The sequence below is a fragment of the Leucoraja erinacea genome, chromosome 7, assembly GCF_028641065.1.
Source record: "Leucoraja erinacea ecotype New England chromosome 7, Leri_hhj_1, whole genome shotgun sequence".
Taxonomy (NCBI): Eukaryota; Metazoa; Chordata; class Chondrichthyes; order Rajiformes; family Rajidae; genus Leucoraja; species Leucoraja erinaceus.
In genome coordinates, this window is record NC_073383.1 from 29,464,994 (window position 1) to 29,481,358 (window position 16,365).

General features: G+C 44.2%; 1 protein-coding gene across 4 annotated transcripts in view; it reads left to right on the top strand.

Annotated features, from left to right (window-relative positions):
* Window positions 1–16,365, top strand: part of c7h7orf57 (chromosome 7 C7orf57 homolog) — an 83,977-nt gene that overhangs the window by 40,356 nt on the left and 27,256 nt on the right. For all 4 annotated transcript variants that reach the window (XM_055638108.1, XM_055638107.1, XM_055638109.1 and 1 more), the window contains exons 5-6: window positions 6,247–6,397; window positions 10,954–11,084. In XM_055638108.1, the coding sequence (XP_055494083.1) occupies window positions 6,247–6,397; window positions 10,954–11,084 (282 nt within the window). The remainder of the gene's footprint in view (window positions 1–6,246; window positions 6,398–10,953; window positions 11,085–16,365) is intronic.

A 16,365-nucleotide genomic window follows, 5' to 3' on the forward strand; every position in this document is an offset into this window, starting at 1 on the left:
TAGGATGCGGTCCAGTGGAACCTCCATGAACCTCGCTGCTGATGTTGTTGCAGCCCTGGTGGAGTGAGATTTAAAAACCAGCACAAGCCAATACATGTCTTAACCACCTGGAGATGGTCTGCACTGATACCTTCATGTGTGTGTTTTTCATGACTAATGAACATATCCAGCTCCGTGCCTCTAAGGTTCTTCGTAGCCTTAAAATATTGTTGAATATGTGTGACAACACACAATCTATGGTCCATAGGATATACCAAAAATTACAGCTTTAGACCTAACACCCCCAGTCTGCTTTGCTTAATTAGCTCATTTATATAGACCGTTATTTTGTTGGTAGTCATAACCATTCTGTCCAGCCGTAGCTTATGCAACGATTGGACGCGTTGCGCTGAAACTAGCTCATGAGCATAATTACCTTATAAGGATGTAGCTGGAGCCCACCCGCGAAGCAGTGTTAACACAACGTTAACGTCCCATACTTCCGTGTACCTGGGCCTGGGAGGATTTATGTTAAAGATACCCTTCATAAATTTGGATATCAAAGGGTGAGACCCAACAGAGTGGTGCCCCGATCCCAGCAGCAAGTATGATGACAAAGCACTTTTGGCAGAGTTAATGGCACTATAACTTAATCTTTCGTCAAAAAACAATTTTGAAAGAAACTCTAAGACATCAGCTATCCGTGCCGTATTATACGTTATATTAGAATTTAAACAAAACACTTCCCATCTCTTGATGTAGGAAATGTACTGCTTCTTGGTGCTATCCCGCCAAGCTGCAGTGATCACGTCCATGGTTCGGTCTGATAATCCGAGCCCCAGAAAAAGTCTTCTTAAACTTTGCAAATCAATAAGTTGATTCTATATTGCAGAGGGTGAGATTCCCGAGTCACGGGATGAATAAGCAAATCTTTGTGTTTACTAATAACCATATAAGGTTCTATTATCATTCCCAACATCAGCGGGAACCATGACTGCGTAGGCCAGTCAGACACTACCAAAATGCCTGAAGCGGTATCTTGCTTGATTTTTTGCAAGCACCGGCTGATGAGGCAAAATGGAGGAAAGGCATAAAAGAACATTCCTTCCCAGTGTAACGAGAATGCACCTATCGCCACTGCCCCTGGGTCTGGCTCCCATGCAACATATTTTGGCAACTGGTGATTAAGCCTAGATGCAAACAAATCAATATCCGGTGTTCCATACCGAGCAACAATGTCGTTAAATACTTTGTGATCCAACATCCATTCTGTGTTGTCATTAAATTTACGTGACCTAGTGTCCGCCACCGTGTTAAACCTACCTGGCAGGTAGCTGAAATCCAAATCCTTCTTTCAATACACCAGCGCCAAATAAGGTTAGCTAAACTATCACAGGATACTGACTTGATTCCACCCATGTGATTAATATATGCCACCGCTATAGTGTTATCAATTTGCAGTTGAACATGCAGATTATGCATATTCCCACAATAAGCCTCCAACCCATAAAATGCCCCCAGCATCTCCAGGTAGTTGATACCATATAAATGAAGAATTGGTAACTCGTGAACATCCCATCTGCCACCGCAACTAGAGATGGTATAAGTAGCTCCCCATCCTTGAGAACTAGCATCAGTTTGTAGTATAACTGAAGGTTTACTGACCAAAATGTCACTGGAGCAATGCTGAATATTGGTCATCCACTATTGTAATTCTGATATAGCTTCAGCCTGTAATAGCATAGGTCTGTTAAAATTACCTAAATGGTACTTGAGTGCTTGTTCCTTTGCACGCTGCAAATTTTGATAATGCAAAAGCCCAAATTGTGCAGCTGGAAAAACAGCCACTATTTTGCCAATTACACTAGCCACCTGGCGAATAGATGGCTGCTCCATAACAACAAGGTTCTTACAGGTTTCTATTAATTCTAATCTCTTGCCCCAGGGCAGAGTCACAGACATTTTAATAGAGTTAATGGTAAATCCTAAATAATTAATAACCCTAGTTGGTATCAACCTGGATTTAACTGGATGGATGAGAAACCCCCAATTTCTCAAATGTGAGTTTCGTGGCTGAAACAGCTAATTTAGCCAAATACAGCGTTTTCCCTATAATTAGAATATCATCCAGATAGGCCATAACAATGTGTTTTTGAGCCTGAGTACAGGCTTTAGTAATTTGGTAAATAACTGGGAGCTGAAGTTAAACCATTAGGCAACGCTTTAAATTGCCATAGCTGACCCATCCAGCTAAATTTCAAATATCTCCGGTGATCTCTGTGAATGGGAACTGAATAGTATGCATCTTTGAGATCGATGCATGCCATAAAGCATCCTTTGGAAATCAGTTCTTTAGCAGTAACAATGTTTTCCATTTAAAAATGTCTATACTGCACATGTGAGTTAAGTTGTGTTAAATCAAGGATGATCCGGCATCCTCCATCTTTCTTTTGCCTAGAGAATATATTGGAGACAAATTGATGATGTTCATGACTTGACTTCTCGATTACCGCTTTTTTTGTGTAATGTATGAATTTCTGCTTGTATATCCAAACCTTCTTGTTTGGAATGAATATATACCCGGCTTGGTGTATGTTGTGTGGGTGGCAATGAGTTAGGAAAAAATTCAATTTTGAACCCTTGTATACTGTGCAGTATAAACGGATCTGAGGTTATCCACCGCCATTCGTGCAAAAACGAGTGCAATCTACCACCAACTTGTAACTGGTCCACACACCCCAAAAAAGAGCTCTGCCCAGAAAAATCAACTTTCGAGTTGCCACTAGCTTTAGCCAACCGCTTATTGCTAATGGAGGCGTAGGGGTGTTGTCGCCGAAGCAGTGAAGCTTTGCTCGTCGTAGGTGCTATGATTAACCCGACAGCTTTGGCTTCATCATCCAGGTCTTTCACTTGTTTAGGCAGGTCTTTCCCGAACAGAAGATTAGGCGGCTGGATATTACTGGACTTACACAGACCTGAAAACTTCGAATTTAATGCAGGCCTGATGGCGCTCTTTCGGAAGCAGTTCATTTCGAAATGTGCATTGGACATTAACGCCAAGGCATCCTGCTGGACGTCCGATAGTGGTCCGCCATCTACAGATCTGGCAAAAGCCGTGATGCCTGAAGCCAGTAATTTAAAAATCCGTTGGAGCTTCATTTCCTGGGCCTTAAGGCCCCCTCCAATGTAACCCCAGATGGAACTGTTGACTGCCGGCACTTTTAGGGATGCACAATTCACAGGCGTATGGTATTTCGCAGCCTTCAACCATTACCTGTTCTTGTAATTGATGTGACGTGAGATAGTTGATGCAAGAAGCCAGTTTTTCTTGAAGAGGCTCCCCTGTTTGCGAAGGTATCGCAAATCTCGACGCCAGGACAGCCAACTCTTGTGGGTGAGCCTCACGCACCTCATGCATCCCAGTATGTCCTTCTGACATACCTCCGAATTCGGAGTCAGTCATGTACTGAACCCTGACACTCCCCTCATCAGAGTGGGAGGCATTAAGCAGCCCTGGACCAGGCGCTGCCGCGGGCATGAAAGGAGACCTGCGTTGATTTGTCTCCGTTTGACGGAGCATATTATGATGGAGCATCCTCTCCATGACGTGCTACATTCGGGATAAACGCGCAAAGACGAATCCATAGTTGTAGGAGGGGAATCCTCCTGGCCTGACTCGTCTGAGTACACAGGCCTCTCAGGCTTGTGTTTAGCTTTGCCTCCTTTCGGGGTTGCCAAAGTGCTTTGAGCAAGCACCAAGTCTGAAGTCGCCGACCGCACTGTCAGCAACTCTGAAGGCGAAACAGACAACCGCCGGCTACCCGCACTCCCGCGGTCCTGCGTAGCCGGTTTCCCCGCGGCTCGTCTGGTTTTGTTCGCCTTGGACTTATCCATCATCCGTCAGCGACCACTGTGAAGAGAAGATTTCCAACAATAAACGACCTCAGAATAAGTTTAAAACTTACCTGTGAGGTTTTTAAACTTACCGCTGGAGGAGCGACGGTCCTCCCAGCCAGTCGTGCGCCATGCGTTAGACGTATTGACGCGCATGCGGGCTGTCGGGCTTCTTCACGTAGTTACTCACGTGACTTCGAAATAAAATAAGGTGAATTTCCCCTTTGGGCTGAGACTTCTGCTACTCCAGGCCTTCAAGGAAAACTGAAAAAGCGATTTACGTGGAATTGGTAGCTCCTGCTATCTTTCCACTGTAAAATTTGCCATGAGGTCATTTGTATTAGCATGAATTGTACCCTACTTCTCAGCTAAACCATGTTTTAAATGTGTTAATGAACTACCAACTATCTCAAAGCAGAACACAATAAATGGTGCTGTAGAGGAGGAACACACATAAGCAGTATGTAGGGCAGATGCAGAGTGACTCAGCAGGTCAGGCAGCACTTCTGGGGAACATTTCGGTTCAAAACCATTTTTCAGACGGAAAAGTCACCTATCCATGTTCTCCAGAGATTCTGCCGACCTGCTGAGTTACTCCAACAACTTTTGTGTCCTTTTGTGGTATTAACCAACATCAGCAGTTAATTTGTTTTTCGTGACCGTGTGGGATTTCTCCGGGTATTCTGGTTTCCTCCCACACTCTAAAGACGTGCAGATTTGTGTGTTCATTGGCTTCGGTAAAAAAATTGTAAATTGGCCCCAGTGCGAAGGATAGTGCTAGTGTACGAGGATTGCTGGTCGGTGCAGACTCAGTGAGCTGAAGAGCCTATTTTCGTGCTGTATCTCTAAACTAAAGTAAACTAAACAAGTCACAGAGCTTTGAGGCATCTGTATTTGACATGGCACTACAGGTGCACAACCTTTTATCCGAAAGCCTTGGGACCAGACACTTTTCGTAATTCAGAATTTGTCGGTCTTCGGAATGGAAATTTTTTAGCGTAGATTTTAATGGCTGGCTCAGTGGTAGAGTGCTCGGCTCATATCCGCAAGGTCGCGAATTTGCGCCTTGATCCCGGCAGTTACTCGGTCGCGAGTTTGAGTCTTCAATGTAGTTTTTTCTTGCAGAATAAATGTTTGTATGAAATGCAGTGTAGGAGAGGTGTACTGACTGTGTGGGCAGAACTTTGGAAGTGATTGCCCATCAGTCTAAAAAACCGCTGTGTCTCCCTGTCCCTGGGATAGCAGGGGGCGATCAAACAGCACAATACCCCCCTCCCCCTCCAACTCCGGAGGAATCCTCTCCCCGATGGGCCGCTACGGCGACAAGTGGCTGTTTGCCCACAGCCCGAGCTGCGCCACCCCAACAAGACGTACCTTGTACACCAACAGCTTCTGCCCCTACGTGTTCCTCTGGAGTTGGAGCGGGGCTGGGCTGGAGTTGCTGCAGGCTGTGGGTCTCTGGGATCTCCGTGCTTGCAGTGGGCCTGGGGGTCGCTGTCCCGTTGGTCCTGACGTCTCCGGCCACCCCCCTGGATTGGAGCTGAGACTGGGAACTGCACCGCCCTTGCCCCCTCCCTCTGCAACTGCAAACAACCCCACTCTCCTGCAAGGGCGGTACAGTTCCCGGAGGATAGCAGGTGGCCGGAGACGTCAGGACCAACAGGAACCCGCTCCCCGATGGGCCCCTACGACGCCCCGAGCTGCGCCCCGTCATCCGCAACCCAGGTTCCTCTGTAGTTGGAGCGGGGCTGGGCTGGGCTGCTGTTGGCTGTGGGTCTCTGGGTTCTCCGTGCTTGCGGTGGGCCTGGTGGTCGACGTCCAATTGGTCCTGACGTCTCCAGTGACTGCACTGACCTGCTGTCATCGCCGACGTGAAGACAGTACAAAGCCCCCGCGCCGGTGCAATGAGCGGGGAACTGGAGAGGGGAGGGAAGGGATCACACACATGGCCGGGAAGCAGAGGGGTGTTGGTGGGGTGAAACTGAAGGGAGCGACAATCTGCTGCTGCCTGCACGCTGAGTTAAAACGTTTCCACGCAAAACTCACGATACACTGTGTATCGTGAGTCTACCGTGGGAACTTTTTAACTCAACGGGCAGGTAGCAGCATATTGTCAATTATTAACCCTCCCGCGCAATATACCCTCACCTTCTCTTTTATGAATGGGGATTTAGTTCCCCTTTCTTCGAGGACCAACCGGAGGTTCCGCTGTCACCTCTGCGGGCCGCCCTCGGTGAACGTTTTCAAGGACCAAAAAAAATGTCCGCTATTCGGAGGTTTTCGTTATTTGGATCTTCGGATAAAAGGTTGTGCACCTGTATCCTGTCCATTCAAGTGGGAATGCAAGTGGGAAATCATTCTATTTTCTTACAGGACATTCCAGAAAAACTTTTCACATTCCATGCCTCAAGACACAGTCCAAGATGAATACGAGACCAGAAACAACAACCCTTCACCCATTGAGGCAGCTGACCGATATTTACATGAGAAGCAAGAAAATCAAGAAGAGTCAGAATACCTTAAGGTAAAATTGCAAATTATAAATACAGAGAAATTCATAAATATCATTGTGAGTATGACTCAGATTTATTTGGTTATTACTCATTTGGCATTGAGCCCATCTGTCATGGCTTTGCTTCCAATGCCAAAACAATATTAAATGTCTGAGGTAGACAAAATTCTGAAGGGTTTCGGCCCGAAACGTTGCCTATTTCCTTCGCTCCATAGATGCTGCCGTACCCGCTGAGTTTCTCCAGCAATTTTGTCTACCTTCGATTTTCCAGCATCTGCAGTTCTTTCTTGAACATTTTATCTACTCAAGGTATGCCTACTGAAGAGGTTCTCCTCCTCCCTCCGAAGAGAGTTTAACAACCTCCTCTCTGATTGCCCCCCCTCTGTGATTCCCCCTTCCCTCCAACTCTACGACCAGATATAAACCCAGACTTGATACCACAGTCACATTTGCTTCCTCGGGACTTGCCTGCGCCTCCATCTCGTACCTCATAGGTCTGAAGAAGGGTTTCGGCCGAAACGTTGCCTATTTTGCTTCGCTCCATAGATGCTGCCGTACCCGCTGGATTCCTCCAGCAATTTTGTCTACATTCGATTTTCCAGCATCTGCAGTTCCTTCTTGAACAATATTAAATGTCTGTTCAGAGGCTGAGAAGATTTAACATCATATAACATTCAACACATAAGCAGATTTTATAGCCGCAAGCTTGGGCAGATATGGAGTGTTGTGAGTCTGTGGAATTTCACACAGAGAGTTGTGAGTCTGTGGAATTCTCTGCCCCAGAGGGCGGTGGAGACCGGTTCTCTGGATACTTTCAAGAGAGAGCTAGATAGGGTTCTTAAAGATAGCGGAGTCGGGATATGACGAGAAGGCAGGAACGGAGTACTGATTGTGGATGATCAGCCATGATCACATTGAATCAGGCACGGAAATCGCTATCAAAACATGGAGGGGACCGGGGGACAGGGGACAGTTTCTTGGTGGCTGTGCACACTCTCACACACACTCACACACACTCTCACACACTCTCACACACACGAAGCTTCGGAGTCTTCAGCCGTGGGCCCTATTGACGGTAATTAGTGACAGGTGCTGGCAGTCGCCGAAAAAATCGTGTAAGGCCCACAGCCAGCGCGGAGAAGCAGCGCTAAATTCAGCTCAACTCTGCCTGTCTCGCCGGGTTAACCTACAGCCCTGCCTGAACTGACGGGACACCAGTCAGGAGCCCTGGGGCTAGCGCTGCTTCTCCGCGCTGGCTGTAAACCTGCGCTGTCGTTGACAGGTGGAGTTGAGCTGGGTTTAGCAATGCTACTCTGCGCTGGCTGTGGGCACTGCTCCCATCTGACTCCCAATGTCTCTGGCCATCCCCGGGCATGGGGGGGAGGAACGGGGGCACTCGGGTGGGGACAGGGATGGTCCAGTGGCGGTGCGGCAGCGATTGCGGCGTCTGAGACCTGGGATCGATCCTGGCCGCGGATGAGACGCAGGTCTGTGTACAGGGCTGCCGAGAGTTTTTTGCTTAACCTGGGCATGCAAATCAAGTTCTGCTCTGATCTTTGCCCCACAGACGTCTCCCTCCTTCAATCACCGCGCTCTATCCTCAGTCCCACCCCCCTACTTCCGCCTCTGACCGACACTTCCCTTCTCCAATCATCACGCTGAATGATCATGGTCCCGCCACATTACCTGCTGACCGACGTCTCTCTCGTCCAATCGGCGCCCTCGATCAGCAGTCCCACCCCCCACTGTGGGGTGGGACTGCGGAGATTTCACAGAGTTTTAAAATCCGGATTACAAACAATGGGGGGGGATCGTCCCCCACCTCTGAACACATGGGGGGGGACGTGTGTCCCCTGGCCCCCCGGGATTTCCGCCCCTGCATTGAATGGCGTTGCTGGCTCGAAGGGCCGAATGTCCTACTCATGCACCTATTGTCTAATGGAGGGGGAAAAAAATGTTTTTATTCAAAAATAGTTGGGGTACTATGATACTTGAATTCTCTAATTTTACGTAACATCTACAAGCAGAATGGGTTTCCAAGATGCTATTAAATAAAATACTTAAAATAATCCAATATCAATCTCTCTTCCACTTAACACCCAGAATGGGTCTTTACCCAAAACATCTCCTCTCCCCATTCTCTCCCCAGATGTTGGATGACCCACTGACTTCCTCCAGCATTTTGTGTTTTGCTCAGGATTACAATATCTACTGTTCCTTGTGTTTCTATCTTTCTTTCTTGTATGTGTATCTGCTGCACAATACATCCTGCAATGGCAACGATATCTATGGGCCAAGAATTTCAAGGCTCAGCAATTTTTATTGACTTTTGGAAATAGGAGTGAATTGTAAATGACTTTTAAGATTATCTTCAGTTTATGGTTAATCTTTCGGGCTAACTCATCTCAGTTTAAAACAGTTCATACCAAATTCTCATACCAAATTCCCAATCATTATTACCAATTACTAAGTCCACTTTCATACTAATGTCCAAAAGCAAAAGGAACGCTATTGCCAAAAGTCAAAGTAAAACAGAAAAAGTAAGACACAGAAAATCTGAAGAAAGATCCCAACCCAAAGCGTCACCTATCCATGTTCTCCGGAGATGCTGCCTGACCTGCTGAGTTACTCCAGTATTTTGTGCCTTCTTTTGCAAACCAGCATCTGCAGTTCTTTACATCTACTGTACATAATACTGGAGTAGCTCAGCGGGTCAGGCAGCGTCTCTGGATGGAATGGAATGTAGAGGCGGTGTGTTTGATTGGGACCCTTCTTCAGACCCTTCTTCAGAATACTATTGCCATTGTTAATATAGTTGTCCGCTGCCTGAATGTCAGATGAATAAAGTGATAACCTCTTATTCCTGGTCTACAGACGACAATGGGAATTGAATTTCTAACTATAGGAAAATCTGAAAACATTTCGCTTCAGAAACCTGAAAGGCAGGGATTAAGAAATCAATCAATCAATCAATCAATCAACCTTTATTGTCATCTTGCAAGCAAAAGTTGTACAGTGCAAAATGAAAAGACGTTTCCCAGTGAATAGCGGAGCATCGCACATGAAATTTAAAACATTTCACACATAATAACACTAAAAACAATCCAGTCCCTGATGGAACAGTATAAATAGTTAAAAGCAGGTAAAAACACAATGTTAAAATACAAGAAACCAATCATAAAAAATGTCCGGGGCAGCTGATTTAAGTGGTCAGTGCCAGTTATTAAAGTGTCCGTGCCAGCCACAGAATCAAGTGACTGTGAGTACAGAGTGACTGTTTAGCAGCCTCACAGCCTGTGGTAGGAAGCTGTTTAGCAGTCTTGTAGTCTGGGCTTTGATGCTTCGATATCTCTTGCCTGATGGCAGGAGATCCAGGTGTATGTGGAGGGGGTGCAGTTTGTCCTTAGCAATTCTCTGAGCTTTTTTCATACAGCGGCTCTGGAACAGTTCTTGTACCGAGGGTAGGGAGACGCCAATGATCCTCTCTGCTCCCCTCACTACCCTCTGCAGAGCCTTCCTGTCCGAGCAGTTGCAGGTGCAGTACCACGTATTTATGCAGTACGTGAGTACAATCAGAGGAAGGTGCTTTGTCCTCAAGTTATATTCAGTTTAAATTGATTATTCCCACTAGAAATTGTAAGGAGTGTTCTGACTGCTGAATTTTTCCTGCATTTTTTCTTTTTATTGCGTATTTTCAGTATCCAGAGTTTTATTGATTTACAGTTAAATTCATTAATCTTGGATGCCTCTGAGACTTCTGTAAATTCAACTACAACTGTCGATTACAGACTCTTCACACCAGCATATCACTAACTCCCTCCAAGTAGTTTTGTCAGCACATTTAGTACAAACTACTACGTTTTAATTTGAATCATTCAGCTGAAATAGTGAACCTACACCAAAAAAGAAATTTAAAGTGTACACTTACTGAGCATGTTCTGTTGAATTGGAGATTTTTTGACAATTTTGCTTCACTTTTTAAGCACACCACACGGGTAGTGAATGAATTATTCATGTTCTAGCAATTATCATTGAGCGGTTTAGTTTAAAGAAACAGCCTCTCAACCCACTGAGTCCACGCTGACCATTGACCACCCATTCACACTAGTTCTATGTTATCGCACTTTCGCATCAACTCCCTACACACTAGCGGATATTTTCATTTTACCAACAAACCCGTATGTCTTTGAGATGTGGGAGTAAACCAGAGCACTCGGAGGAAACCCATGGAGAACATGCAAACTCCACAGCAGAACACATCCCAGGTCAGGATCGAACCCGGATCTGTGGTGCCATGAAGCGGCGGCTCTACCAGCTGCACCATTGGGCCGCCCCAAACTCATCTACGTGTACATAGGAGTAATGTCCTCTGCCTATCCTTTACACTGAAAGCAATACATGGAATAGAAAGATTAAAAATTAAAGAGACAGGTACAATTGTAAAGGTGTTCAAGATGAGATTCTCTGTTTCTAATATGAAAGAGGTTAATATTTACAGATATATTAAGAACATTAAAGTTATTTCCAAGAACATTCATGTACTTTTTTCTCTGGTGTAACGTGTTCAGTCAGGGACTCCTGATAGCAGAAGGCAGCGGGATGGAAATACACCATCACAGCTTCAGACAGAGACCATGATGTTAGGTACTGAAACAAATCCGCAAATGATGCTGTCTGCCATGTCAGTAAACCGAGCAACGTAAGTGTTTCTTGATCTACACTAAACTAAACTTTAGAGATACAGCAAGGCAACAAGCCCTTCAGCACACTGAGTCCATGACAACCACTGATCAGAAAAATATGACAACCTCATTTTTTTACTGTAGTCAATCATGTCAGCCTGGATGACGTACAATCTTGACTAACAACTTCATTGATGCCTTTAACTTGGTTCTATTTCTTGCATTGCTGAATACTTGCATCTTACAGTGCCCTCCATAATGTTTGGGCCAAAACTCATCATTTATTTATTTGCCTCTGTACTCCACAATTTGAGATTTGTAATAGAAAAAATCACATGTGGTTAAAGTGTACATTGTCAGATTTTAATAAAGGCCATTTTTACATAGTTTGGTTTCACCGTGTAGAAATTACAGCAGTGTTTATACATAGTCCCCCCATTTCAGGGCACCATAATGTTTGGGAAGTCCTGAACAAGGGGTCACAGTTTAAGGATAAGGGGCAAATCTTTTAGGACCGAGATGAGAAAAACATTTTTCACACAGAGAGTGATGAATCTCTGGAATTTTCTGCCACAGAAGGTAGTTGAGGCCAGTCCATTGGCTATATTTAAATGGGAGTTAGATGTGGCCCTTGTGGCTAAAGAGATCAGGGGGTATGGAGAGAAGGCAGGTACAGGATACTGAGTTGGATGATCAGCCATGATCATATTGAATGGCCGTGCAGGCTTGAAGGGCCGAATGGCCTACTCCTGCACCTAATTTCTATGTTTCTATATAAGATGCAAACCACTGGTTAGCCACAAAAATAGGATGGCCAGGTTACAGTTTCCCAAGAAGTACTTAAAAGAGCAATCACTGCTCTGGAAAATGGTCTTGTGGAAAGATGAGACGAAGATTAACATATCAGAGTGATAGCAAGTGCGAACTATGGAGGAGAGAAAGAACTGCCCAAGATCCAAAGGATACCCCTCTTCTGTGAAACACGGGGGTGGGGGTGTTATGTCCTGGGCAAGTATGGCTGCTGAATGTACTGGCTCACTTATCTTCATTGATGATACAACTGCTGATGGTAGTAACATAATGAATTCTGAAATGTATAGACACATTCTATTTGCTTGTTCAAACAAATGCCTCAAAACTCATTGGTCGGCTGTTCATTCTACAGCAAGACAATGATCCCAAACATACTGCTAAAGCAACAAAGGAGTTTTTCCAAAGCTATAGAATTGTCAATTCTTGAGTGGCTAAGTCAATCACGTGATCTGAACCCAATTGAGCATGCCTTTTATATGCTGAAGAGAAAAATGAAGGGCACTAGCCCCCAAAACAAGCATAAGTTAAAGATGGCTGCAATACAGGCCTGGCAGAGCATCACCCAAGAAGACACCCAGCAACTGGTGAAGTCCATGATTTGCAGAATTCAAGTAGGTCATTGCATGCAAAGGATATGCAACAAAATACTAAACATGACTATTTTCATTTACATGACATTGCTGTGTCCCAAACATTATGGTGCCCTGAAATGGGGGGGACTGTGTATGCTGTAATTTCTACATGGTGAAACCAAAATGTATAAAAATGGCCTTTATTTAAATCTGAGAATGTGCACTTTAACCACGTGTTATTTTTTCTATTACAAATCTCAAATTGTGGAGTACAGAGGCAAATAAATAAATGATGGGTCTTTGTCCCAAACATTATGGAGGGCACTGTATTACTGCTCCTCAATACACAACTCGAGATGAGGAGGAATTTCCTTATCCAGCCGATGGTGAATCTGTGGAATTAATTGCCACAGACAGCTGTGGAAGCCAATGCATTGGGTATTATTAAAGCGGAGATTAACTGTACATCATCCAGGCTAATATGGTTAACAAATTGGTGGAAATCAAATCTCTGATCTGCAGCAGAGCTGAAAAAACAAGAAGCATGAGCAACAACAGCGAGTGAAACTTGGACAGCAATAAAAATGTTGTTAATAAATTTGTATCAACCAAACAATGTACCGATTCATCACTGACCAAATGACTTCAGTCAACAAAATGAGGATGTAATCTTTTTCTGTTTTAATATTGGGTGTAGTTTTTTTTGCCGCAAGAATAATCTTATAATAAAAGATAAAGTTTAAAACATTCCATTCAATTTTAAAAGAAAAAGGAATGTTCTATTTTGTAAGAACAAAAAGTGATATTGTTAGATATCTACTTTATAGTTACAGAGCACATATTGTGAAGAATAAAAGTGTAGTGAGCCATAGGTCTGAATATAGAAATCTAATGAACAAATATTACTCTGGAAAAGAAAATTTTGACCCGGGTTAGGATGGAGGAAGCAGAGTACCAGAGGCTTGGATGGCTTTAGATTCACAGAGGATAGGATTCAAGTGAAAGGGTGTAATGGGTGGTTAGGCAAGTGGTGCTTCAGGGCTTGGAATGAACCAGGAATTTGGTGACATGGTCAAGTCTTTAGATATACAACATGACGGGTCCAAAGGTGGAGAGTGATGATAATAACTCAGGAAGATAATCTAAACCTCTCTTAACCAGCATTGCAACTGGATAGATAAGAATGGTGCCAGGCAAGTGTTGAGCATTATGATGGTGGAGAGGCATAGAAGGAAGAATAGGACAATGTGGTAATCTATGTCAAAGGTTAAGATAGGTGGAGAAGGCCACTTAACCTTGACATGAATTATATCAAATTGAACGATTTCAAGACTGAGGCAGGGGCAGAAAAGTGAAGGATTCAGATAAGTTGCATCTGCAATAAAATAAGTTGTCAAATTATTTGCAATGCGCCAACAAATATATGATCAGCGCCACAACATGAGATGGTGCTGGGTTGGCGATTCCACTGGACGAGGTCGACCAATGGATAACTTTGGAGACACAGCGTGGAAACAGGCCCTTCAGCCCATCAAGTCCGCGCTGACCAGCAAATACCCAGTACTCTACACACTAGGAACAATTTACAATTTACAGCAGCTAATTAACCTACAAACCTTTATGTCCACGGAGAGTGGGAGGAAACCGGAGCACCCGGAGAAAACCCATGCAGTCACAGGTAGAATGTACAAACTCCATAGACAGCACCGAACAGGATCGAACCTGGGTCTCTGACGCAGTAAGGTAGTGACTCTACCGCTGCCCCTCTGTACCGCCCCATAAACTTATTTTAGGTAAAAAGAAACAAAGTGCTGGAGTAACTCAGTGGGTCAGGCAGCATCTCTGGGGCACATGGATAGGTGAAGTTTTAGGCTGAGACCCTTCTATTTTATGTAGATGGAAACCACTTTCCTTTAAAAGCAATGTGTAAGAAAGAACTGCAGATGCTGGAAAAATCGAAGGTAGACAAAAATGCTGGAGAAACTCAGCGGATGAGGCAGCATCTATGGAGAGAAGGAATAGACGACATTTCGGGTCGAGACCTGTCTGAAGAAGCGTCTCGACACGAAACGTCGCCTATTCCTTCTCTCCATAGATGCTGCCTTAATCGCTGAGTTTCTCCAGCATTTTTGTCTACCTTCCATTAAAAGCAAGATGGGTAGCAAGGAGGGGCAGCCAGATTCTCAAGTTTGTTGGAGCAGTGTTTTCTGACTCTCCAAAGATATGCTTTTTATCATCAATAGTTGCTGAACATATACTTTGACACTCTGTAATGAAATTCACACATGGGCTTCTTATGTTCGTGCCATCCTTAGAGCATTGAGACATGTTTTTTGAGTGCGGCAGATTCACGTTTCAGGAAAACAGACATTGCAATATATCATCTGAAAAGTTACATAACCATGTTTATTTGTATTAATAGTTCATGCCCCAGTGGGTGCTTTTTCTTAATGCAACAGTATACATGACAAAAAGTCCTGAGCAAATATTTCAGTTGCATAATTTTGGCACATGTAATTGTTGATCAGCTTTACCTTTTTACAGTTTTCCTATTAATCCACTCTTTACCTGCATGAATTGAAGTAGGGATACGTGTGTTTGTGGATTGAGATTAGCAGAGGAAAAAAATGTTTCGATTATGTTTGAAATAAAAAGTATTATGTGAATGTAAAGTGTTTTTTTTCTAGAGAGAATGTGATAAAGCAAAAATGAGGAAAAATGCAGGGGCTTGAAAGTGTTGGCCTTAGCCCAGAGTTGGCATTCTCACCAACGAGTCAAATGGTCATAGATTTCCAATCATAATTCACTCGAGCATATATCCATACAAATAAGGGAATATATGCCATCAAAAATGTTAGCACTAAAAGTGGGCAGCCAAGAAAATTGATGTGAGAACCACGATGCATGATTAACCTCCTCCAATTCCACCCAGTGTAAACAGCACAACACATTTGTGCTGCCGGCATACTACCATGATTTCAATATTTGGTCTTGCTGTTGAAGCTTTATATCCCAACAGATGTCTAATTAGTTAAATGTCAAGCATCTGATCAAATTGGCATGCTTTGCTTAAAGGTGCCCAGCTTGAAATTTGAGTCAGTGTGGAAGTGTTTGCAATGTGCAACAGGAACTGGGCTCTGACATACTATTAGAGGTTTTGATGTAGGAAGTAGAAAAAAGCAGGGCAAGAAGCCAGTTAGACACGTAGTCTTAAGGTAATGAAAGGGTTCAGTGATGGTGCAGAGAGAATGTTGTTGAACTGGTATCTAATGGCCTGAACTGACATTCCAGACAGCTGAATTAAAATCCTGCTGCCACAGTTATGGAATTTAAATTCAGTTAATTATCTGGTTTCTGGAACAGTATAAACTTGTCAGAGTAAATGGGGTGACATCGTGGAGCCCCTGTCTCTCAGCGCCAGAGACCCAGGTTCAATCCTGACCTTGGGTGCTGTCTGTGTGGAGTTTGCACGTGACCGCGTGGGTGTCCTCAGGGTACTCCGGTTTCCTCCCACATCCCAAAGACGCGTAGTTTTGTAGGTTAATTGGCCTCTTTAAATTGCCCCTAGTATATTGGGAGTGGATGAGAAAGTGGGATAAAATAGTGTGAACAGGTGATCGATGGTCGGCGTGGACTCAGTGGGCCGGAGCCCGTTTCCATGCTGTATCTCTAAACTAAACCAATTATGATGACAATAAAAAATGATAGAATTGTTGCAATTACCCTTGCAGTTTACTAATGCAATTCAAGATAGTAAATATGCCTGCTTTACCTGGTCTGGCCTATTTGTGACTGCAGTCTCATTCTATGTGGTTGAGTCTTAACTACCCTTGGACATTGCCAAGCAAGCAACTCAGTTGTAGGTCACTTGCATTTTCAAGGGGCAATTTGCCATTTATTTTGGTCTCTAAGT